The 27,579-nt window shown below is 40.4% G+C and overlaps 1 protein-coding gene across 1 annotated transcript in view; it reads right to left on the bottom strand.

Annotated features, from left to right (window-relative positions):
• LOC145408197 (uncharacterized) overlaps positions 1-27,185 on the bottom strand; it is a 74,659-nt gene extending 47,474 nt beyond the window's left edge. Inside the window, exons 1-2 of the mRNA XM_080278952.1 lie at positions 26,882-27,185; positions 18,167-18,340 (exon numbers count right to left, since the gene is read on the bottom strand). Coding sequence (XP_080135078.1) covers positions 18,167-18,340; positions 26,882-27,185 — 478 coding nt within the window. The remainder of the gene's footprint in view (positions 1-18,166; positions 18,341-26,881) is intronic.
• Positions 27,186-27,579: the final 394 nt, after the last annotated feature.

Below are 27,579 nucleotides of genomic sequence, written 5' to 3'. Positions count from 1 at the left end.
GATATGAGAAAGGAATGTATGCTTCCATGCCCGAGAGAATAACCTCCGTAATGCGCAAGGCACACTCAGATGGCTCACGGCCATGGAAGCAATAATCATTCCAGGGAAAATCAAAGAAGTACTGCCTGAGGGCTTCCCAGTCTGCGACTCCAAAATGCCACAGACGACGTTTCCCTGGAGGGTCCACAGGCCGTACCGGAGTAATAGGACAGATTAAGGTAATAAGGTTGTGATCGGAGGAGCCCAACGGAGAGAAAAGATTAACAGAGTAAGCAGAAGGATTAGTTGTGAGGAAGAGGTCAAGTATGTTGGAGGTCTCTCCAAGGCGGTCAGGGATACGGGTAGGGTGCTGTACAAGCTGCTCTAGGTCATTAAGGATAGAAAAGATGTAGGCTTGTTCACCAGGTGGATCCGTGAAAGGAGAGGAGAGCCAAAGGTGGTGGTGAACATTGAAATCTCCAAGAATGGAGATTTCAGAGAAAGGAGAAATGGATAGAATGTGTTCCATCGTAGAAGTAAGATAGTCGAAGAATTTTTGATAGTCAGTAGAATTAGGGGATAAGTAAACAGCACAGATATATTTAGTCAGAGAATGACAGGAAAGCCGAAGCCAGAGTGTGGAGAATTCAGAAGAATCAAGTTCAGGAACACGAGAGCAAGATATGTCGTTGCGTATATATACACAACAGCCACCTTTGGCTTTGAAATGAGTATAGAGAAAGTAGGAGGATACAGAAAAGGGTTTGCTGTCAGTTGCCTCAGACAGCTGAGTCTCCGTTAGAAAAAGAAGGTGAGGTTTAGAGGAGGAGAGGTGGTGCTCAACAGAGCGAAAGTTAGAGGAAAGGCCGCGAATGTTGCAGAAATGAAGAAGAAGAGAGTCAGACAGTGGTTCCAGGCACCTTGAGTCGTCACCGGGAGAGGGGCAGATGGTGGGGGCATTTATGGTCCCCCCCCCTGGGGACTCCGAGGCTTGATATAACGACGCCATTTTAGGTAAATTTTGAATAGGAAGTGTAGTGTGTACTGTGCATGTAGTTTGGTGAAGATAGTTAGAGAAATTTGTACTGGAGAGCATGCTGGCCTACCCTCTGTGTAACTGAGACACTGAAAAAGTTCAGCAAAGGGGGATGGTCAGGAACTAGTCCTGAGGGCTGATGAAACGGGAGCTCCAGCACTCCCTGTCATCAGCTTTCCATCCACCTTGGGAGTACTGCCCTGCTCGACTGGTGTTACAGTCTACTCCACATGAAGTCGATTTCAATCTTTGTTTTTACATTTGGACTAATCCACGTTCATTTTCTCCTTGTTCTTTTGCGAAAGAATGTGTTCATTATTCTCATGTTATACATTTCAGCAAAATTTACCATTATTTCTCTTTCATTCCTTTCTCCAACTCCAAATTTTCCCTTACGTGCTTCTCTATTTTTTGATTTGCCAACTTTTGCATTGAAGTCTCACATGAGTTTAGTATATGTGGTCTTTTCTTCTTCCATAATCTGGGAGATGTCATCATAGAACGCTTCTATTTCTACATCTGTGCCTTGAGAAGTCGGTGCATAGAGTTGTATTACTTTCAGAGTCTGTTTTTTTCTCAGTCTATTGACAATCCATGTTGTTCTGTCATTTACGCTGCTTAATTTGACAATGTTGTCTTCAAATTTAATTAGAAATCCTACACCACTGAGTCTTTCATTTTGCCTTCCTCTGTAATAAAATAGGTGTTGCTGTCTTCGAGCTGAATAACTTATTCTTCTTCTCTGTTGATCTCATTCAAACCTACAATATCTCGATGTTTTCCAGTTCAGTCATTAAGTTATCAAGTTTTATAATCTTCTGCGAGGCTTCTTACATTGTCTGTAAAGATCTTCATGGAAATCAGTTTCTTTAATATCCCATTCTTTAATTTGCCCTCACAGTGCCTACTCATTTAGGGTGTTCCTTTGAATTTGATGTAGTAAAGTAGTAGAACGCTTTTGTCGGCGAGGTACGAGAGAGGCCATTTAAATCCGAAAGCATTTATATGTCGCCTTACTCCCCGAGGATGCCTAGAGTATATTGATGGCTATCTACCTACCAAGCTTCACTCCTTTGCAACAAACTGCCTGGCCTGTGGCCCTCATTTGAAGATTTTTGACATGCTGCCCTTGGCACGTGTTACGTGCCACGTGCACAGCCTGGATGTGATGAAACCTATCAAAAGCAAATCTTAAATAATTGGGCTATCATCTGGTGCAAACCATGCAATGATCGGCCCTGTGGTTGCTGAGATTTAAGCTTCTCAAACGCTTTACGTTCGGGTCGGATCAGGCCGGGCCACGTTGGGCCGGACCGGGTATGGCCACTCATACGAGGATGTGAGAAAATGCCACGGTTTGAAGAGAGACTCGCGAGGGCTTCGCCTTCGCTCGTGACAATATGCTCCCAGTTCTGTAAAAGAATGATCGATACTGAAGTATATTTAATGGCTGCACATCACCTTGGGTTTTACTCTAGATGACTCTGAAGAACCAGATATAGTCGGCATGAAATATAGGGTGTTTGTTTAACATAACGCGACCCTTGTGCCTTATCTGACCTAGATTTAAATCTCCTAATAACTAATTTCTTGATACTACAGTGTTAGATAAGCTGAGTTAGGTAAATTCTTGTTAAAACTTTCTCAGGAAAATTGCTACTTACGATGCTTCCACCTAAGGTGTAATGGTCTATCATATTTTGATTTACTATGTACGTAACCATTAACCATAGATTTTTATTTTTATGGTTGAATGTTATTTTCAGTTAAGCTTCCTAGTTATAAGGCATATTTATATCTGACTGCATGCCATTCTTTAGCTGCTAACTTTACATCATTCATAACATTAACTTTACAATAACAACAGTGTAGTATTGGCTAACTTACAATCTATAAGTATATCCACACTGCTCAATGAGTTGTTGAATATCATAGCCGATGGTTTTGCAGTCTCTAGTTCATTTTCTATTATTTATTCATTATCCGACAGGTAGTGACTGACAATGACAAACTCAAGTAGAAAACATTACCTCATAACCCCCCAAGAGAACATCAAAGGGCCGAAACTCTCATCAACAGGGGATATGTTGGGAGTTCTTCTGTATCTCCATGTTGAGAGGAACAAAGCCGTTCCTGAAGTAGCAACGGAAGCAGGAAATATGATTTCAAATTCTGAACACGTGCTAGGATCCACCAAAAGAGGTGAGATCCTATGATACTGGAGGTCAAAGAGCTTTAGAGAGAAAAAAAAAAAGCCCCTGAAAAAGAAAACATAATCAGCGATAGGCTCCTCAAGGCCGAAAAAGAAGTCTTCCATGTGGCCCATCAAGATGCCTTAAAGCAGACCAGGATCTGGACGACCGAGAGTTTCTTCCTGCACAATGAGAACCAGGCAGTCCAGGAAGCTTGGGAGTAGTCAACAAAGATTTTGTTCCAGAGTAAGCCAGGGCTGCTGCACGTTTTGCTGCTGAACTCAGTAGGGCTGAAAATGCAAGGGAAAAAACATCCACTTCAGACGAGAAGGCCCAGCTCGCACTGTTGACTAGTAGTGCAGGTTCTGAGTCAGACTCAGCTGATCAAGCCCAAGCCTATTGAACGTGCAAAGAGGGACAAGAACATCACGTCCGCAGGTTTGAGTCCTACCACTGATCAAGTGAAACCCACTAACAACCAAGCGGTCATCGTACTTACAGAAACTTCTCGCACATTCAAGATGTTCAATATTCCCACGAACTTCCACAACAAAACCAAAAACTTGGACAATCTCAGAATCATTTCAAAGGGCAAAATCTTTTGGCGACAGCCTTTCACTTGTCAACGATCATCCTGAGTTTGGAGTGGCGCTAATTCAGTACCTTGACTGCATTATAACCACTTATGAAGAACAGCTACAGTTTCTCTTGCAAATAGTAAGTAAGCACCGAAAGACCTTCCCAGGTGCCAAGAGGAGGACCCCGGGGGCAACTAGATCACAAAGAGCGGGTTCCATAGGGGGTGACGTCCGTTTTTGAGGGGATAAACCAATGGAGGGTCCATAGAAGGGGACCGGAGCCCACCAGGCAGTGAAGCAAATTCAAGGTCGGTGTGCAACCCCTAAATATGCTTGGATCTTCATCAAATCTGGCTTGCCGCCATTATTTTACGTACCAAATTTACTGAAAGTCTGGGAGTAATAAAAATTATATATATATTTTTTCACCTATTTCTACGGACAACCTCAAACAAGTACCGGTACTGTATACATATATATATATATATATATATATATATATATATATATATATATATATACATCCATCCATCCATCCATCCATCATTCAATCCTACGTTGCCCCATGAGGGGCATAGGAGCCCGGGGCTAGGCAAGTTGGTCCTGACATTTGAGATGAGAGTGACCAGCCTCACTCATCGCCGCGTGGCATTACGTGAGCAATAAACCCCAACTATCCCTTGGACATAATCTTCATCAGCTCAATCCGATTGGAGCGCTGTAATTACCCACTAAACCACCAGGCGCCAAAATTTGATTATACGGTTACCACCCAGCAGGTTTCCTGGTGTACAGGAAACCATTTGGCTTGTCATTCAGCGTAAAGTCACCCACAGGCTGAAGGAAGAGGAAAGAATGAAGGAAAGCAAGACAGAAGAGGGAGCGTAAAGTCACCTGAAGGCAGAAGAAAGAGGAAGGAATGAAGAAAAGAAAAACAAAAGAGGATGAAAGGAAAGAAGGATGGAGGAGAGGAAAGGGCAGACACTCGAGAGCAGCACTACACTGAGTGGGTGGATGGTGAGCTCCCCCACCTACGACATATTATATATCTAGATCTAGATCTATCTATCTGTCTATATATTATGTGTTTGACTCAGGGCTTGGGCTTCACAGCCTGATTTCAAGGCCCAGTAGTCCTCCTACATACCATACATTTATCTACATGTCACCACTTCGGTGCTAACACCCACCGTCCATATTGAATACATGCTAGGGCTGTCTCATACAGGACTGGTGTACTGGTATTAGCGGGGGTATTTTTACGACATGTCGGCGGGACTTCTGGTAGATCAGTAAAGTATGATTTCATGAAATTCAAATCCTTAAACTGTTCCCTGCCCCATCGGGGATTTGAACTTGGGTCCGGTAGGACCGCAGGCCACATCTCTACCGATTGAGCCACATCTTTACCGAGGGGGTTTATATATATATATATATATATATATATATATATATATATATATATATATATATATATATATATATATATATATATATATATATATATATATATATATATATATAACAGATCAGTTGAAGAAAAGAACTATTGTCATCGATTGTGAGTTTGCAGAGGCATGTACAGTATACTGTAGAATGTCTTCATGATGGGGAGTTCAGACCCGTACTGACCTCTAGCAAGGTCTGTGAAGGCGGTTCGGTTGACAGGGTGTGTGTGTGTGTGTGTGTGTGTGTGTGTGTGTGTGTGTGTGTGTGTGTGTGTGTGCAGAGTTTTGCTGATGTCTGTAAGCGTCGTTCCTTGAGAGTAAATGTGGAAAAGAGTAAAGTGATGGTTATTGAGAGAGAAGGTGACTCCCAGTGCAATGCAACAGTGAACGGAGAGAGACTGGAATTGGTGAGAGTTCAAATACCTGGGTACAGTGATAGAAAAGAGAGGAAAATGTGCAAAACAAGTTGAAAGTAGAGTGACACAAGGAAGAAAAGTAGCTGGTGCAATGAAGGCCTTGATACGAAACAGAGGCTTGAGTGTTGCAGCTGCACGAGGTTTACATGAAGGAGTGTTAGTGCCAACTTTAACATATGGATGTGAGACTATGGTGTGGCATGAAAATGAAAAGTCAAGAGTTAGAGCAGTGGAGATGGGACTGCTGAGGAATGTATGTGGAGTACAGAGGGTGGATAGGATACGAAATAATGTGATTCGTGAAAGATACGGAGTGAGGAAGTCGGTGGACACCAGAACTGAAGAGAGTGTACTGAGATGGAATGGTCATATGAAGAGAATGGATAACAATAGAGTGGTGAAGAAGGTATATCTGAGCGAATTCGAAGGAGGGAGGAGGCGAGGTAGGCCAAGAAGAAGGTGGAGAGATATGGTGGATGAATGTGTGAGGAAGAGAGGTTTGGAAGTCGGTGAGGCTAGGGAACTGACAGAAGATCGAGCTGGCTGGATGAATTTTGTGAGATGTGCATGATCAGGGATTTTTGGCACCCCTTTTTAACTTGGCAGCGTCTGGATTGACTCTGTCGGATACGATATGTGAAGTTACAGAACGTGGTGAATGGTTTTGGCGCATCAGATAGAGCCAGGATTCCGGGGTCTTGAATGATCAGTGAATGGAAACGTGGCCCATTGGATTGGGCAATTTTGGGCTGTCTGGACATTGCTACTCCTCACCCTGCCCTTGGGTGGGAAAGGAGGTCCGGATGATGATGATGATGATGATAATATATATATATATATATATATAGGACCGGCCTATCCCGACCGGAATGGAGACGATACAGCCAATGTATCTCTACCAAGTGGCTTAGGCTGTCTGGTTGAGATTGTATGTAGGGTGAGAAGTGCTTGTAAGTGTAATTGTAGTGTTGGAGTGGCTTTGGATGTGTGTGTAGTCTGTGAGCCAAGTGTAATCGGCCCCCTTTGGGGGAGGCGTGGCTGAATCGGTAAAGAGGCGGCCTGCAGTCCTGATGGACCCAGGTTCGAATCCCGGCTGAGGTAGGGAACAGTTTAAGGATTTCAATTTCATAAAAGGCAGACTTTCCTGGTCTACCAGATGACCCGCCGACATGTTGTAAAAATACCCCCGCTAATACCAATACACCAGTCCTGTATGAGACAGCCCTAGCATGTATTCAGTATGGACGGTGGGTGTTAGCGCCGAAGTGGTGACATGTGGAGGTGTAGGAGGACTACTGGGCCTTGGGATAGGCTACTGCCCCTGAGATATAGGCCCTGAAGCCTATATATATATATATATATATATATATACATTTGTATGTATGTATGTATATATCCAGACTATGTATCCCTATATACAGAGGGCAATCTTGATATATTACGAATTATTGGCATTAACAGATCAGGGCTCCCTCAGTTAGTACGTTATAGGTTGGGTCTAGTGTACCGGTATATACCATACCTCCAAACACACACACACACACACACACACACACACACACACATATATATCTATCTATCTATCTACTGCCAGACTCCTCAATCCCGTTTGGGGTGGCCACAAACAAATCGCCTCCAAGTCGCCCTGTCCCCCGCCATTTCACTCCCCTGCTCCCAACTCACACCCCCCTCTCTCATATACCTCTCCACCCCATCTCTCCATCTCATCCTCGGCCTCCCCCTCCCTCTTTCTCCCTCCACCTCACTCACATACACTCTCTTCGTCAGTCTTTCACCCTCCATCCTCTCCACATGGCCAAACCACCTCAGTGTGTTCCTCATAACGCTTCCTATCACATCCACATCAACACCACAACGCTCCTTTATATCCTCATTCGTCAGCCTGTCTCTCCATGTGACTCCACAGGCTTCTCTTAAATAACTCATTTCCACTGCTCTCACTCTTGACTTGTGTCCTTCCAACAACGTCCAAGCTTCACTTCCGTACGTTAGAGTTGGTATCACAATACTGTCATGTAGTAACTTTTTCACTTCCATGCTCACTTCCCTGTTTCTTATCACTGCTTTCAAAGAACAAGCAACCTTTCTTCCCTGCTGTACTCTTTCAAGCACTTCACCCTCCAAACCTCCATCCTTACTCATCACACTACCCAAGTACTTAAACGTACTCACATTTTCCAATTCCTCACCATCCAACCTCGCTGTACATTCACTGACTTCATATATATATATATCTATCTATCTGTCTATTTATCTTTCCATCTGTATCTATCTGTCTATCTGTTTATCTATCTATCTACCTATCTATTTGTCTATCTATCTATCTATCTATAAGGATTTTTATTACTATGTATATAAGGATTATTGTTACTAGGGTTCTGTAGGAACATTGTCAATGGTGACGCTTCGCAGAATCTCATTTTATCATCGGACCTAAAAAATCATGTGTGTTCTTGATCAAACTTTGTTTCCAAAATGACAGTGATAACTTTACATGTACTGAAAAGAATGGGTATCCTACCGAAGCTGAGAGCATGTAGTAATAATAATAAAAGCTGAAGTCATGTTTACACGTTAAAATGCTAAGTTCAGGTGAGCTGCAACAAAATCGCAGGTTAACTGAATCAAAGCTGATTAACATATGTGTGCACATCAAACCTTTCAAAACACATCAGTTTAAGAAAAGAACTATTGTCATCGATTGTGAGTTTGCAGAGGCGTGTATAGAATGTCTTCATGATGGGGAGTTCAGAACGGTACTGGGCCACTGGCCTCTAGGAAGGTCTGTGAAGGCGGTTCGGCTGACAAGGTGAGTGTGTGTGTGTGTGTGTGTGTGTGTGTGTGTGTGTGTGTGTGTGTGTGTGTGTGTGTGTGTTTTGCCTGATGGTTAAATTGGATGGTTTAATGAATGGTCACCTGTTCGAGCATATGTACACTCGGCAAGGTTTCCGACTGGACCACCTGTTGCGGGATTTGGCTAACGTGGCAACAGCGCGCGCCCGTGTGTGCGTGTGTGTGTGTGTGTGTGTGTGTGTGTGTGTGTGTGTGTGTGTGTGTGTGTGTGTGTACATGTCCGACAATTTCTCGGATGGCTAAGCTTCATCCTCCGAATTATATTATGCGGCCATTGTATTATGCTATGATATAAGCAAATAAATATTATGTGATTGTTTAGAATAATAGGTTGTGCACTATACTATTTATAATCTGAGTTATATAAAATAATTCTCTTGCCTTGTGGCGTGAACCACAATACAGGATGGGTTGTGGTTCAGAAACAGAGGTCATGTTCACCCAGAAATGGCGCGATGTAGGGGGAAGGGGGGAGTATGGGAGTGAGCGGCCAACAGTTATATATTCTTAGTCATTACAGTATAGTTATTAAGGTGTCAATGATATCCTGCACCCTGGACAATAATAAACCTGTTTTTTTATATTATCTTTATATAGACCCGATTACACACTAGGATACCCCCTCCCTCATTAACGGAAATAATGCAGCCTGCTCCACCGCCTCGACTCTCTCTCTCTCTCTCTCTCTCTCTCTCTCTCTCTCTCTCTCTCTCTCTCTCTCTCTCTCAAACTTCTCAGCTGGCTATCAGTACACACACACACACACACACACACACACACACACACACACACACACACACACACACACACACACACACATTATCAGATTGTGTTAATGAGTAATGACATTGATTTAGTATGTTTACCTAAAATTTAAAACTGTGTCAAAATACAAGTGCAATACTTAAGCACCTCACATTACGGATTACGTTAACCAGTAATCAATACTTATTTGCATGGTTCATGTTTCAGTAATAGTCATAGGGTAGCCATAACCACAGTGATATTCGTTAATGTTAAAGGTAATCGTGTATTCATTAGCCGGATACCAGCTAGAGGGGAGGTGGCCGCTGACACCTCCAATCCTCATAGCAACGGACACTTATTGACATAAGTGGAGGTTCCTGTTCCTCCACTTATGTCAATAATTAAAATTAACATACTGATGAACAGCCATTTCTTACGAAAAATACAAGTAGTCTATATGGAACTCTGAAAATACCTTTATGAAGCATACTGTGGGAGCTTTCCAGCTCTCACGCACCAGTCACAGTCTTGGTCCTTTGTTTCAGTATTGCCATCCTGACAGTGTGTAGTGTTAAAGAACATGCTATTAATGTTAGTTCTATATGTTTATTTACATTTGGAACAACAGAACTCAAAGCAGGATTTCATTCAGCACACAGAATGCCAAATACTGTATATGTGTGTGCGTGTGGGTGTGGGACAATACGTGTGGTGGGGGATGGGGGGAGTATAGTGAGTATGAATTGTGTCATAATGGTAATGTGGGTGTGTGCATACGTGGCTAAGGACGTCCAAGACTAATATGTAATCTTTGCCTTTAACACTTGATGACACACACCTCAGTATTTATTTAGGTTTTATTCATAAATTTGTAGCATGTTACATTATTATATGATTATGATTATGTTTTGGGGGTGAAACCTGAAACAACATATAAAGACAAACACTGATGTATTATAATACTGTAATATGGAATCTATATTACATGGATAACTATTTCCTCAGATGTTAATGTTCATTACAAAATTACTCTGTAGGAGCATCTGTTTTTAAAAGTAGCTTACCAGATTCTCACCGATCAGTTTATTAAGCTATACTATTGCATAGATTTATGCAATATATCCATTATATATTGTATTAACTGTCATGAAGGCTCACACAGTGGACGTTCATGTAAACTACTTCGAAAAGGCAGCAAGTTCAGTGTTTGATAGGTTGCGAAATTCACTTATTTTTTGGTGTGGTTATAAATCCAGCTGTTCTTTACTGGCCAATGTAATTCGTTATAAATTAAGAGTGGTCAGGAGTAAAACCAATACCCTATGTCGCATAGTAGTTTGAAAATGATCACTGATAGTAATATATGATTACTGCTTGATCCTCTCGAATGACCACACCCAGAATCTTTGTTTTATTTATTTTAATGTTGGGCCACTTGGAACAGATATGAGTAATTGACACGATAGCCCACGTGGATTTGTTGAATATAACCCAGCCAGTATGAAGGTTCTTGATTTAAATAAGATATGTGGGTGTATTGTTATCAGTAAAAGTGAGAACCTACACACACACACACAATATATATATATATATATATATATATATATATATATATATATATATATATATATATATATATATATATATATATATATACAACGCTGTTTCCCCCAAGGAAAGGGAGGTAGCCGAGACAGGAGGAAACACTCCCCATTTACTCATCCATTCAAACACATTCATTCGCATCTTAGCCCCAAAGGGGAGAAGGGACAGAACCTCACCGCACCACACCGCACAAGGGTCAACTGCGCAGTGCAATCAGTGACATCCGCAGCAGGTCCCGACAGCAGAGCTGGTTTACCTCTGCCACATCATAATAGACCCATCCCCTTACCCGCACCTGACCTGACTAGCTGATATATATATATATATATATATATATATATATATATATATATATATATATATATATATATATATATATATATATATATATATATATATATATATATGACTGTTCCCAGGTATTTTGTGTTCATAAATTTTAATGATAGATGAAAGATTTCTGGAGGCGACAGTACTCTAATGCATATGTACAAATTTACTGATATGTATAGCAAAAATATTTTTATCCCGTGTCACTAAACAATTTTACTATTATTAAAAAAAACATTTAGGAATCAATTGATATTCATAGTAATAATATGTCTTGATGAACGCATATTACCAACACTTGCACCACTGTTTATTAAGCCTTACAATCCCCATAAAATATACCAAACAAACAGTGGATAATGAACCATATCATGAAAAACGGTGACTTTTCCCGAAGCGTCAAAGATATTGGAAATGAAACTATATGAACGATGTGTAAATATTATATTCACGTGCAGTTTCGACCGTAGGAACATCTACGAGGAGGCCAGGGCCCGTATGCATAAAAGGTCCTGGGACCTAGGAACTAGTCGCAAGTCGTAGGAACTGATCCCAAGTCGCAGGACTTGTTTATAAACGCTCCCACGTCCTAGGACTGGTCCTAAGACACGGAGATTTTAGGTGTAGCCAGGGAGGTGACTTACGACTTAGGAATATTCCTAGGACCTGAAAATGGCTGAACAACAACAAGCTCCGAGGCGTCAGCAGAGAACTTTTCGCCCACGTAGGGACGTGTTGAATGAATTAAGTGATGCAGAACTGATAAGCAGATACCGTTTGGATCGTGCAGGAATTATTTTTGTTACTGACTTGGTAAGAGATGTCCTGCAAAGTCCATCTGAGAGGAACCAGGCACTTACCCCGGAGATGAAAGTGATAATTTTGTTGAGATATTTGGCCACAGGTAAAATGCAACTATGCTGCAGTGATGATTTGGGACCCTCACAGCCTACAGTCAGCAGATTTATCTCACAGACATTAAATGCGTTCTACGGACGTGAAATAATGTGTAGATTCTTGAAGTTCCCCACAGACCCCCAAGAACTACAAAGGAAAAAAAATCGAATTTATGGAGATTGCTGGCTTCCCCGGGGTGGGTGGAGCAATTGATGGGACACATGTGAGAATAATAGCCCCAAAAGAGTTTGAAGAAGAATATGTGAACAGAAAGCGGTATCATAGCATTAATGTACAAGTTGTTTTTGATGCCAAGTACAGAATTATTAACTGTTTGGCCAAGTGGCCAGGGTCAGTGCATGATGCTAGGATACTCAATGAATGTGGACTTAAAAGAATGTTTGAAAACCGAGAGGTTCCACCGGGGCGCATTCTTCTAGGAGGTTGAATGCTCCCGCGCGGGCCGCGCCGTCTGTATGTTTACAATACACGATAGCCTAGCGTCCACAGAAAAAAGAAAATGTAACTGGAAAATAGATACTTACATTCATCAAGAAATCCACCTACATTATTTCTATAATCATTTTGTGACTTAGAGTATTTTACTAAATAATATATCTCTCTATCTTGACCAAAAACTGCATTTTCGAAAAAAAATATTGCTACGGTTAGCATTTTTCCTAAGTCTGGGACTTGGGAAAATTCCTGGGTAGGAATTGCCATGTACGTCCTAGGTAGTGTTTATGAATCGATTCCCAAGACACGGTCCCAGCTGAGAGCAGTTCTTAGGACTTTCCTAGGAACGTTTTTGAATAGGGGCCCAGAAGTGGACACGTCACCGTCAATGTCTGGGGATGGGTGTGCATCCACGGCCTGGGTGACGTCACCAGGATAGAAGGGAGTTTCACTGCTAAATATTACACTGAAATTTTGCAGGATGTTTTCCTCCTTTCAGTTCAAAAGTGGAACTATCCGTTTCCTCCTGGCCCTATAATTTTTGTTCGGGACCGCTGTCCCATCCACACGTCCATCGAAAATGTATGGGGGAATATGGTTAACTGTTGGGAGCCTGAGAGTGAACGGACACCACATCCATGCCTAGTGGGAACAGTTCATAAGCCAGCAACAGCTCATATAGAACCATAACGCCTCTATGCCAAACAGACTGCGAGAGGTGATCGAGGAGGAGGGTGGGTTGCCTTCCTACTAATGAATGAGTTCCGTACAAATCTATTTTTTATTTATTATCCTCTGATTATAATGGATATTATTCCATGCAATATAACAGTCTAACAGTAACTTTGATAACTTACTGTAACTTACCTGACAACATAACTGATACGATACTATCTTACATATTTTGCTCACTGACATGATTTTTATTACGGGGCACTTATACAGGAATTAGTGACGTTTATGTTCATTTCTTAACGCAACTTTCCTGCTACAATAGCAGATTTTTTCCATTAAAATATGATCCTTTCTTGATTGGCACAATTACAACTCTCTAGACATTTTGCCAACTCGCAAAACGTCTTGCCACCTGCTGACATGCCTAAGGTGCTGTTTTCCAATCGTGATCAAGATTTTAAAAAATTACTCAGGAATAAGTTGGTCAGTGTGTGATCAATAACAAATACCGGTAAACTATGAACGATTGCTGCCTGTTCGATGTAGTTTTAAGTGAACGTCCACCATGATATCACTTATAATACAGTATATAACATATTGCTTAACTCAAAGCTGCAGTATAACGTAACATACTGATCAAAGGAAATCCGATAATCTAAGCTTAAGAAACGCTGCATCTACAACGAATTTAAATAGATGTTATAATACGGCAATATTTCTCCCTGAAATATTGCTATTCATGTATTTTGCCACACATAATGCATTTTTAAAAATATTTCAGTGTTTGTCTTTATATGTTGTTTCAGGTTTCACCCCCAAAACATAATCATAATCATATAATAATGTAACATGCTACAAATTTATGAATAAAACCTAAATAAATACTGAGGTGTGTGTCATCAAGTGTTAAAGGCAAAGATTACATATCAGTCTTGGACGTCCTTAGCCACGTATGCACACACCCACATTACCATTATGACACAATTCATACTCACTATACTCCCCCCATCCCCCACCACACGTATTGTCCCACACCCACACGCACACACATATACAGTATTTGGCATTCTGTGTGCTGAATGAAATCCTGCTTTGAATTCTGTTGTTCCAAATGTAAATAAACATATAGAACTAATATTAATAGCATGTTCTTTAACACTACACACTGTCAGGATGGCAATACTGAAACAAAGGACCAAGACTGTGACTGGTGCGTGAGAGCTGGAAAGCTCCCACAGTATGCTTCATAAAGGTATTTTCAGAGTTCCATATAGACTACTTGTATTTTTCGTAAGAAATGGCTGTTCATCAGTATGTTAATTTTAATTATTGACATAAGTGGAGGAACAGGAACCTCTGCAGTGACACTACAACTCACCGCCGTTGCTATGAGGATTGGAGGTGTCAGCGGCCACCTCCCCTCTAGCTGGTATCCGGCTAATGAATACACGATTACCTTTAACATTAACGAATATCACTGTGGTTATGGCTACCCTATGACTATTACTGAAACATGAACCATGCAAATAAGTATTGATTACTGGTTAACGTAATCCGTAATGTGAGGTGCTTAAGTATTGCACTTGTATTTTGACACAGTTTTAAATTTTAGGTAAACATACTAAATCAATGTCATTACTCATTAACACAATCTGATAATGTGTGTGTGTGTGTGTGTGTGTGTGTGTGTGTGTGTGTGTGTGTGTGTGTGTGTACTGATAGCCAGCTGAGAAGTTTGAGAGAGAGAGAGAGAGAGAGAGAGAGAGTCGAGGCGGTGGAGCAGGCTGCATTATTTCCGTTAATGAGGGAGGGGGTATCCTAGTGTGTAATCGGGTCTATATAAAGATAATATAAAAAAACAGGTTTATTATTGTCCAGGGTGCAGGATATCATTGACACCTTAATAACTATACTGTAATGACTAAGAATATATAACTGTTGGCCGCTCACTCCCATACTCCCCCCTTCCCCCTACATCGCGCCATTTCTGGGTGAACATGACCTCTGTTTCTGAACCACAACCCAACCTGTATTGTGGTTCACGCCACAAGGCAAGAGAATTATTTTATATAACTCAGATTATAAATAGTATAGTGCATAACCTATTATTCTAAACAATCACATAATATTTATTTGCTTATATCATAGCATAATACAATGGCCGCATAATATAATTCGGAGGATGAAGCTTAGCCATCCGAGAAATTGTCGGACATGTACACACACACACACACACACACACACACACACACACACACACACACACGGGAGCGCGCTGTTGCCACGTTAGCCAAATCCCGCAACAGGTGGTCCAGTCGGAAACCTTGCCGAGTGTACATGTGCTCGAACAGGTGACCATTCATTAAACCATCCAATTTAACCATCAGGCAAAACACACACACACACACACACACACACGTGCGCGAGCTGTGCCACGTTAGCCAAATCCCTCAACCAGGAGGTCCAGTTGGAAATCTTGCCGAGTGTACCGAAGTGTTCGTTTATGCGTGTTTTTACACGTCTCTTTGTTTTTCCGGTATCTGACGCCTGGTAAGAGTCACACGTAAATCTGTGACAACAGAGGACTCTAAGCGTAGGGGTACCTTGTCTATGATTTTGATGGCGATGCCTATGTTCTTGGTACTAAAAATTTTTCTAGAAGGTAGTTGTGGGAATACGCAGCTGAGTAATTTATTTTGTTTGTTTCTCAGGGGAAACTATATTTACTTCTGTACACAAGTTTAATATAAATAGTTTTTCTCCGGTAGTTTGAACCTTTTGAGTCAGATATTGTCAATGACTTTGTCATTGCTAGAATCTGAAAAAAAATCAGGGAACTCAATATCGTAAAGCGATTTTTTTAATGGTAATCACTTATAGGCAAATGATAAGAAATTTCAAGCTCCTAACAGTAAAGATTCAAGGACCAAAGAACTGTTGAAAGTAGCATGGCAGAGCCGGGCAATATTCACTGATAAAAAATTTTCAGGGTATTTTTGGGATTAAAAGTGTCTGGTTAAGCTTGAGAGTGGTCGAAAGCCTTACATCTGTCTGTCTGTTTGTCTGTCTTTATCTACGAGTATCAATCTGTTTTTCTATCTGTGTATCTATCCATCTGTCTACCTATCTATCTATCTACCTGCCAAACTCTCTCTCTCTCTCTCTCTCTCTCTCTGTATATATATATTTGAGTGATGAGTTTCCCGTGAATGTTGACGTGGATCACGGGTCAGTCTTGAGCCCTCATTGTTTTTCATGGTGCTTGGAGCTCTCTCATGTGACTTCAGAAATGGACTGCCTTGGAAGATGTATGCTGATCACATGGTGTTGACTGCAAGGAAAGAGGGAGGTGGAGGGAATATTTAAGTGAAAAGGTGTGGCACAAGAGTTAGACAGTAAATGAGAATGAAATGAAAGTGATGACATCTAGGGCTGGTGGCGGTATAGTTAAAACAGAGGGAGGGTAGCCATGAGCAATTTGCATAAGGGTGTGGGAAGTAACTCCATCTTGTGCAGTGCTTGTGAGATATAGTGGTGACAAAGGTAGACCACGAGATAATGCTGACTTCGTGTGTGAAGTGTATCAGGGAGAACATGTAGATATTGTCAGGCATTAAAGGATTCTCTCTCTCTCTCTCTCTCTCTCTCTCTCTCTCACACACACACACACACACACACACACACACACACACACACACACACACACACACCTGTAGGTGAGTCTCTTGAGTCTGTGGGAGAGTTTTAACATTTGGGAGACATGTTATGTGATGGAGATGGGGCTGGAGCTAGCTTTGTGGCTAGTGGCTGGAGGAAGTTCAGGGAACTGTTGCCTCCCCTGACAGTGAGAGGGCTAAATCTCCATGCTAAGGGATCTTGGCATGCAACATATGTTTGGAGTATAATGCTGTATGGTAGTGACACCTGGAAAGTAAAGAAAGAGGACATTCGTAGACTCAACTGTACAGAAATGACAACGGATGTGTAGTGCGTCCTTCAAAACAAGGCCTGAGTGGGCTAGGTTTACAACTGAAGAGTTGAGAGGAAGGATGGGACTAGAGTGTATCGGTGTTGTGATAAGGAAGGGTAGATTGAGAGGGTTTGGGCATGTGGAAAGGAGAGAGGATGACAATTGGGTGTAGAAAATGAGAAAAGAACGTCAAGGGCACGGTTGCGAGAGGCAGACCAAGAGTGTGGCCTCAGGGATAAGGGACTGAATATATAAGCTGCCGAAGATCAAGCAACGTGGACAGCACCCAGTAAGTGACCAAGACCGAAAATAATATTAGATCCATCCTAGTTAATACTCTAACTGTGAATATGTATGTTCTTAGAATCTTGTTTGTTTAACACCTCATGATGGATTTAGATGGTTCCAAAATATCGTGAAGCAACACTGAAACATGTAAAGTCTGCAGATGGAGTTCATCTTGCTCCCGTCCTCTTGTTTATTTTCAAGATTTGTTACCCTGGAGGCCAAGGTACAACTGATACTGTATTCACCAAACACTTTCTTTTTATGCATTCATTCCCCTACGTAAAGGTTGGACCTCACTGCTTGCTCCAAGCAGGCCATGGTTACATACCTTTCTTCTTATGTTTTTCATAATAAAGAAAAGCACAGAGATTAGTTACAAAAAAATAATTTATTAGCCTTGCACTCCTAGGAGTCTCACATCAGCTGGGTAAAATGGCCTGGTATTAGCCTGCATGAAGTTCACACTACACCCTCGTGTTTTAGGGTTTAATATGCAATAGATAAAATATTCCTTAAATGATCTCTGTGCTAAAGGGTTAGTATATAACAAACTGATCAATGTTTTGAAATGAAATTGAGACAGCCCTTTATAACAGATATGAGTTAGTGAGACACTGATATATAAACCCCAAACCATGAGACAAAACGAGTGTTGAAATATCTGCATCTACTCACTATCTCTTGTTGTCTGAGCAAGGTAATCTCTGAGGGCCGTGTAGGTGCGTGGAATGAGCAAGTCTCCCCCTGTCCTCAAGCAGTGGTTCCGAGCCTCCAGCCATGTGTTCTTGCTTTCAGACAAGTACACACATCCAATTCCCGGCAGCACTGTATACGGCACGCTACAAGGAACTGAAAATCATGATGTATCTTCAGGTATGGAGATCCTAGGAGCACTGATTCCACTACTCCCTCACAATAAACACAGTATTCGTACACTAATATAATTTAACCATTTCAGCAAATCACGACACTGGGAAACAATAGACAAGATATTGTAATAGTAGTACCATAAGTGATATTTATGATCTGGAAGGAAATACTCACTGGACTATCCATGGTCTTGTAATAATAATTCAGTCTGATGCACAGAGATGAAAAATGCTATGGCAATCCTCATTATTCTGTGCCCTTGTGAATCTATGAAATTATGGCCTTGGCCTCCAGGAAGCAACACATCCACCCACCCACAAGCTCCACTCATCCACCCACCCTACCCACCCTATGCATCCACCCAGTCTTATCCCCCTACCAACTCACATCACCCATCTTACTCACCCTCCCACCAACCCATCCACCACATCAACCCACTCCATTCATCCACACTGCCCACCCACCCCACCTGTGCATGCACCTACCAGCCTTAAATTCTGCTGTCTTCACTCATCCACCCACTCACCAACCCCAACCAGCCTGCAAACTCATCCGAGCTATATACCAATCCAGTGATCCCACTCGTTCACCCAGCCCACCCACTCACCCACTCCTCCATCAAAAACCGCCCTTCCCCCCATCTACCTAACCCACTCAACCACTCACCCACTCACCCACCAAAAATGCTCAACCACTAGTGCATCCATCTAACCTTCCCACCCACACCATCCACCACATCCACCCAACCCATTCACTCACCCTACTCCAGTCTCCATGCCCACACCATTTGTCCACCCAGTAATTCACCCACTAAACCCATCCTAACCCTCCACTCACCAACCTACCCGTCAGCCCGTCAAACTCTATCAGCAGGAAAGCTTGCAAGTTTCAACACACACACACACACACACACACACACACACACACACACACACACACAAAGGAAGAGATAGAAAAACTAGGAAGGGAGGCCAATAAGAAAGACACAACCATCAGTGAACTAACAGTGGAATTGAGTACGCTTAGGAAGAAAGTGAGTGAAATGGCAAGTACAGTAGTCAATCACGAGAGTGTTATGGAAGAGTTCAAAAATGACACAGAGACAATTAGGCAAGCAAGTAGTCTTATGGACCAGAGCAGTGATATTGAGGAGAAGATAACACAGGTGAATCAAGTTGTGCAAAGCTACAAAAATGATGTAGAAACCACGTATGCTGAAACGGTGAAAGTAAAAAAAAGACTTAGAAACAAGGGTGGAGGAAAAAAGCATTAAAAAGGAAGTGAAAAGAATAATCCAAAACAATCCAAAGTTAGTCAGAGATTCAGTAGAGATAAAGGGGAAGAAGTAAAAAACAAGATCACAAGAGACAAAAAGGAGATGGCAAATGTAATGAGCTTACTGAAAGAAGTATCAGAGGAAATCTGTAGTAAAGACATAGAGGAACACAAAAGGTTAGGGAAATACGAGAAAAGCGAGGCAAGACCTCTAAAGGTGACTTTCCAGAGTGTAAACACTGTGGAAGAGATACTAAAAAATGCAAAGAATCTTATGGAAAAAGAGGAGTTCAAAAATGTATGGATAAAAAGATGCCTAACACAAGAGGAACTGGAATTACTGAAAGAGAAAAGGGAAGCAAAAACAAAAAATGAGGGAAGATCAGAAGAGAAGAAGAAATTTTTTTTACAAAGTAATAGGATTGCAGGTACGAAAGTGGTACACAAACAGGATGGAATAAAAAGGAGGAAGGTAGTAAAACCATGTCATGACAAGTATATAAACAAAATGATAAAGTTGATGTACTCAAATGTGCATGGAATGGTATCAAAATTACTAGATATGAATGATTATGTCAGAGAAAATGAACCACAAATAATATGCCTAACTGAAACAAAATTAACACCAAGGATATCCAATGACATACTAAACTTAGAGGAATACAATATATGGAGAAGAGACAGAAATTTAAAAAAAGGAGGAGGAATTATAATATTAACTAAGAAAAATCTAAAAGTCAAGGAAATAAACCTAGATATACCATCACAAGTAGAACTGATTGCAGTAGAGATCAACACATCTGAAGGTAAAGTAATTGTAGCCAATTTGTACATGCCACCCAGATCAAACACATGGGAAAGAGATGAATATGAGGACCTGGCAGAGAGTACAATTCAAAGTATAAGATCATTACTACATAAAATGGAAGAGAAATCGGAAAGAATTATACTAACTGGGGATTTCAATACAAATATAAATTGGAATACCCTATATATAATTAGCCAAGAAAGCTGTTGGGACCAAAAGCTCCTGGATCTCGTACAAGAGTTTTTCCTAACGCAACATGTGAGGGAAACCACCAGAAAAAGAGGACTTGATGTACCTTCAGTGCTAGATCTAATATTTACTAGGCAAGTAAATGATATTGACAGTTTAATATATCACCCTCCACTCGGCAAAAGCGATCATGCAGTACTAAATTATAACTTCAGGATAGCATATGACATAGTAAACAGCAATGACAGTTACAAAAAGAGCCTAGACTATAAAAAGGGAAATTATCAAGACCTAAAGAAGTATTTCTTAGAAGTTGATTGGGAAAATGAGCTTAGAGGACAAGATTTAAATGAGGTATATAAAAAATTCTGTGAATTTTTTGAAATAGGAGTCCAGAAGTACATCCCACAGCACAAAGAAGCAGATAAGAAAATACAGAAATGGTTCAATACAGAATGTAAAAAATCATAAGAAAGAAGAGATTTGTTGTGGAATAGATACAGAAGACACAATAGTGAAAGGGCATATAATAATTACAAACAGGCAAGAAACGACTATACAAGAATAAGGAGGGAAGCCCAAAAACAGTTTGAGGAGGATATAATAAATAAAAGTAGTGATCAACCAAAGCTGTTTTACAGCTATGTCAGAAGCATAACCAAAGTAAAAGATATAATACAATCCATTACGGACGAGGGAATCACTATACACAAGAGAAAGATATTTGTGAAGCACTAAATAAGAATTTCCAATTAATTTTTACAGAAGAAAAAATTTTTGAGAGGGATTATGTGGAACACGCATGTCAACACATACTACCAGATATACAAATAGCAGAAAAAGTAATACAGGAGGAGTTAAGTAGATTAGACAGAGGAAAAGCAAGTGGTCCTGATGAAATTTCATGTTGGGTACCACGTGAATGTGCAAAGGAGTTAAGTAAACCATTATTTTTAATTTTCAAGAAATCCTTGAGTCAAGGTAAGCTACCTGATATTTGGAAGAAAGCAAATATTGTCCCCTTATTCAAGAAAGGAAATAGACAAAATCCACTCAACTACCGACCAGTATTACTGACCAGTGTTGTAAGCAAGGTATTAGAAAAGCTTATAAGAAAAGCTTGGGTAAATCATCTAGAAGAACACAGTATGATAACAGAAAGACGGTTTGGTTTCAGAAAAGGAAAATCATGTGTTACTAATCTGTTAAGCTACTATGACAGAGTAACAAACACAATACAGGAAAGGGAAGGATGGGTGGATAGTATCTATTTAGATTTCAAGAAAGCTTTTGACACAGTACCACACCAAAGACTTTTATGGAAACTGTACCATCAAGGAGGAATTCGAGGCAAACTGTTTTGTTGGAATGCAAGACTTTCTCATAAAAAGAGAAATGAGGACAGTACTAAGAGGATACTACTCATCATGGAAAGAAGTGACTAGTGGAGTACCACAGGGTTCAGTGCTGGCACCAATCATGTTTTTAGTGTATATAAATGATATAAACAGTAACACTGGAAATGAGAGCTATCTGAATATGTTTGCAGATGATGCAAAAATACAAAGAAGAATTACTAGCACAGACTCTTGTAAAGAGCTACAAGAAGAATTAAATAAACTTCATGAATGGAGTAGTACATGGCAAATGGAATTCAATGTGGACAAGTGTCATGTAATCAAGTTTGGTAAAAGTGGAAAAAGACCTGATTGGGATTATAAGTTAGGAAATAAAACCCTATACACATCAGAAAGAGAGAAAGACCTAGGTGTGATTATCACTAACAGACTATCTCCTGCTGACCACATCAGCGAGAAGGTACGGAATATGTATACACTGCTTGCAAATATGAGAATAGCATTCACATACATAAATGAAGACATGCTAAGAAGGATAATAACATCATTAATTAGACCAACCCTGGAATATGCATCAGTAGTTTGAAGTCCTCATCTCAAAAAGCATATAGACAAGATTGAAAAAGTTCAAAGGGCCACTACAAGATGGATACCAAGCTTAAGGGACCTAAGCTACGAAGAAAGACTAAATAAACTGAATCTACCAACACTACAGGAGAGAAGGAAAAGAGGTGACATGATAATGCTATATAAGTGCATATCAGGGAAGGAGAAAATAGACATAAATGATTACTTAACATATGGAGAAGCATCAGCAAGAGGACACTGCAAAAAACTGCATAAGAAGAGAGGTGATAAAGACGTAAGGAAATTCAGTTTCCCAAACAGAGCAATTGATCAATGGAATGCACTACCGAATGAAATAGTGTGTGCCAAAACAATTCACAAATTTAAGGGTATGTACGATAAATATGGTTTAAGACACGGGACAGTACGAGCTTGACTCATTCCTGTGAAGATACAATTAGGTAAGAACACACACACACACACACACACACACACACACACACACACACACACACACACACACACACACACACACAGCTTTTAAAGTACGTATTACACCCGCATTCGTCATCGAAGAAATGGTGTTTAATGTGTGTTGTGGGGTGAACAAAACTGTTGGTGGAGGGGTTCAGGATCTACAGAAGAGTTGACCGTTTGTTTTGGAAAACAATCGATGAAAGACCAAGATCAAAGGGTTAAAATTTGTCCCAGCAAAAGTCAACTTAAAGAAATTTGTATCCAATTTAGGCCAGACTTTGGGACATGTTGACGGTGAAACAAGAACAATTTGTCAAAGACCAAGGTCACAGGGCAAGGTCAAAGTTCGACCCATATGTCTATGTTTGGACACTAAAACAGTTTTGATATGATCTGGATTAAAAGTGATACTGTGGAATGGCTGACACACTGTTTTTGAGAACAATAGGTCAGGAGTCAAGGTCATTTTTTTTTTCTAAATCTGATTTAGATCAAACATAGGGGAGTCGCCCAACGAAAAACAGTAATAACGAAATTCGGTTTCAAGAATAATTGAAGGTCAAGGGCACAGGGAAATGTCAAAAGTCAAACTCCCAGAGTAAGGTAAACTCAAACAGTTTTGATCTTATTTGAACTAACCTTGGTGAAAGTGTTAAGGATCAGCAAGGGCAAAGGAATTCAATTTGAAGAATAATCAGCTAAAGGTAAAAGTCACAAGGCAGGGTCAAAGATCGATCTGTGCTTTTGTATGAGAACAAAATAATCAACTCAGGGTTGATCTGATTTCAATCAAATTTATGGCTGGATTTAAGATCACTCAAGGGGATGACTCAGTTTTTTTTTATTTTTTTAACAATAGATCAAAGGCTAACATCACATGGCCAAGCCAATATAAAATGTTTTTGTCCAATTTACAATAAGGTCTGATGAAGGATTCGGAGTTAAGCAGGGTTGAAAGGATTTGATTTTTAGTACAATCAGTCAACGTTCAAGGTTACAGAGGAAGTTTATCTCAAGCAGCTCTGATACGGTATAATCTGAATCAAACTTGGTTAAAATGTTAAAGGTCAGGAAAAACTGCAGTAAATCAATTTTGAGAGCAATCTTCGGAGGCCAAGGTCACAGTGCAAAGTTCAATGCTCGGTCCTCTGAAAGTCGACAGTGCGGATATATCATCCTCTGAATGCCTCGTTTTATGAAAATACAGAGTGTCCCAAGAGTTGATGTATTGTCATTAGGTGACTCTGGAGGTCGTTCTACAACATAAATATTCCATGGCCATGTGTTCGAGTTGCATCGGCTATGGAGTTAAACTGCATTTAAATGGTGGTAATGGGAAAAATTAATAATCTATCATCACCTCATGCTACCATTCACAGTACTCATCACTGCTGTATTTTTTGGCTAGATTTTCCAAAGTGTAACTGTTGATTTTTATTTGTCTTCGCCAGTAAATATAAATAAGTGAAGAGTATAGAAAATAGTAACATGGGCATGTAATGATTAATTTTTACCCTTACTACCACTCAAATTTAAACGCGCCTTATCTCCATAACCGTAGAACAGTTGTCGTATAATCACTTCAGGAATCACCTTCTGAAGCTAGTGAACCAACGTCTGGAAAACCATGTATGTGTTACTTGAGATAAAATATGATTTCATTCATTAGGTTAGAGTTTTCATATCTACAGAACATTTTTCGAAAAGGAAAATTTATTTTCCACAGAAAAGATTAATTCAGCTGTGCAATCATTACACACAGCAGAAGATTAACCTCTAAATACGAGGAGGTCTCTCCGGAGCGGAACATACTCGTGTAACCTTAGCAAGAACAAAATAAAAGACGATTACATCCTAGCGAAAGATTGTATGGAAATTCTGTTCAAACACAACACAGAAATCGTTTTATTTGTCTTAATGAAATCGCCTGTCTACTGACAGAATAAATTCAATTCTCTGACAGCCCTACCTTCCCAGATTTTATATTACCCGTTTAACATGATGACATAATTTCAATTTAGGGGGAGGTGGTGGCTCAATCGGTAGAGAGGTGGCCTGCAGTCCTACCGGACCCAGGTTCAAATCCCCGCTTAGGCAGGGAACAATTTAAGGACCTGAATTTCAAGAAATCAGACTTTACTAATCTACCAGAAGACCCGCCGACATGTTTTAAAAATACCCTCTTAATACCAATACACCAGTCCTGTATAAGACAACCCTAGCATGTACTCAATATGGACGGTGGGTATTAGCGCCGAAGTGGTAACATGTAGAGAGGTGTATGGTATGAAGGACTACTGGGCCTTGAGAGCAGGCTGTGAAGCCTATGCCCAGAGTCGTATATATATATATATATATATATCGTACTACAATTCAGGGTAATTACCTCTCCTTTATCATGTTGTGTATTTAATATTGATCTAATATGTAGTCAAAAAACTTTTTAACTGAAAGAGTTATTTTCCTGTTTTGTAACATATTCTTAACACCTTCACTTCGATGATGTATTAATTATAATCAGGGAACCATCAAGAGCTCTTACTCAATTGAGAAAGGCCCTTCAGTTATTTTCCCTGTTTTGTAACATATTTTTAACTCCTTCATTTCGATAAAGTTTTAATTTTAATCAAGGCACTTATTCAAGTGAGAAAGGTCCTTCAGTAGTGACGGAGTAAGTGAAAGCATTATATAAACTTTCCAGATAGAAAAATAAAAGCCATTGTTGTGCTGAAGATGTTAAGTCTTTTGATTCTGGTACAACTTGCCTCCGTATAAACTCCCTGAGCCACTCGCTCACTGAGGGTAAATGCTGCTGCGGCAAATAGCCTCATTCACTTTCCAACTCCTCCCACATAATTGATAATTGCCACTCCACAGTGACTTAAAGTCATAGTCCGACCCAATCCCAAATCCATATATGCGTTGAAAATGAGGGGCACGGGCACATTTTACTCAAGAATTTATTATAGAAAATGAAAACATTTGTTCCTCTTTCACGTGTGGCAGCACTCTCAATGTCATAGAACAGGCCAGCTATGAGCCGGAAAATCTTTCAATGAACTTCACTGCGTCGCAGTTCCCACAGTGCCTTTCCATTTAGTGAGCTAAACGACTTCTTGAAATCAACATAGACCGGTAGCAGACCCTCTCAAAACTCACTGTGACGTTTCACTGGAAATCAAAGCGCCAGGTTTGGTGAGGTGTAGACTGCTAAATCTGGACCGAGATACACAAACAATTTTTTGATCAGTTCTCTGTCCTAACTATGACCTGCTTTTGCAGGAAGGCCAAAAAGAATTCAGAACCATTGCAAGTTTCTTCATCTCTCAAAAACAGGTTTTAGGGAAACAAATTATCGAAAGTTATTTCTCTTTTTAGAGACGAGGAAAGGAAAGTGCAGTCATTCTTCCTGCAAAAACAAATCCTAGTTACGGAAAGGAACCGTAAGTTTGTTTGTGTATCTTGACTCAGGGTTCCTCAGACCTCGCAAACTAACAAGTGGCCGAGGATTCGCATCAAAAGTATACGACTTTTGACTTTTTAAAGTGTAAAGGCGTGAGTAATAATGACAACTACTGTACATACACAATTTTAAGTCGTAACATACTAAAGACCGCAGCATTATTTGTTGTTAATAAATGATCTGACTATAGCGACGGGGGCTTTTATGATTACTCATATTAGCATATGCTCACAATTTCTAACCATAATGTGTGATTGTCCTATTTTAGTACACTAAACATTGGGTATGTTGTTGATAATTCTCTTTTCTTCTATTTACTTGTTAGGTCGGATGAAAGGTGAAACTAATGGTGATGATGATAATGATTTCCTCATTAGACTAACCATGACATTTGCTTGAGTAAGCAGAAATATCGGTGGGTAATGGTGGGGTGAGAGGCAGACCGTCAAGCTCAACATCGTAGAGGCCACAAATACCGGATTTGTGAGTGAACAAGAGGCACCAGGGAGTAGCGGAAGCAGCTGCGGCACAACTGACTTTAGTGTCCAGATGGAGAAACATGAAGGTGGCAGAGGCGAGTTGACTCTTAGAAACGTGTGTGAGGTGCCAGTTGGTGACCTCAAATGCTGCAGACCCCGACAAAAGAGCAGTTATCAGCGCCATCACCAACACCGCCACCAGCGACATCTCTTCTTACCAGCTTTGCCTAGTCTGAATCAAGCCACGGCAGTTGGTAGTATTTCAACAAACGCCAGCATGAAGGACGGATGATGAGCTGAACTTTGAACATATATCTACGTACGTTTTACTAATGCTTCATTAAGCATATTAATGTAGGCTAAATGGGATAAATTAACCCTCTAAGGGGTCTAGTTTTATTAAGCTGACCATAATTTACAAGAACAAAAGTATCCTGTCTCTCCAGTAATGGTGCAACTTGGGTATCGAACGAAATGTAAAGACAAGGCAGATAATGACGTTTACAAAACACCACTAAAATACTTTGTCACTGGGAATTGATGAGTCATATACTAACGCACACAAGCTACGCAGCTCTTAGAACCTCAGTGAAGTAGTCTGG

This window comes from Coenobita brevimanus, chromosome 76 (genome assembly GCF_032717465.1).
Source record: "Coenobita brevimanus isolate Jiangsu-jjx chromosome 76, ASM3271746v2, whole genome shotgun sequence".
NCBI lineage: Eukaryota > Metazoa > Arthropoda > Malacostraca > Decapoda > Coenobitidae > Coenobita > Coenobita brevimanus.
The sequence above is the reverse complement of the archived record's forward strand: the minus strand, read 5'-3'. Positions and strand labels throughout refer to the sequence as shown.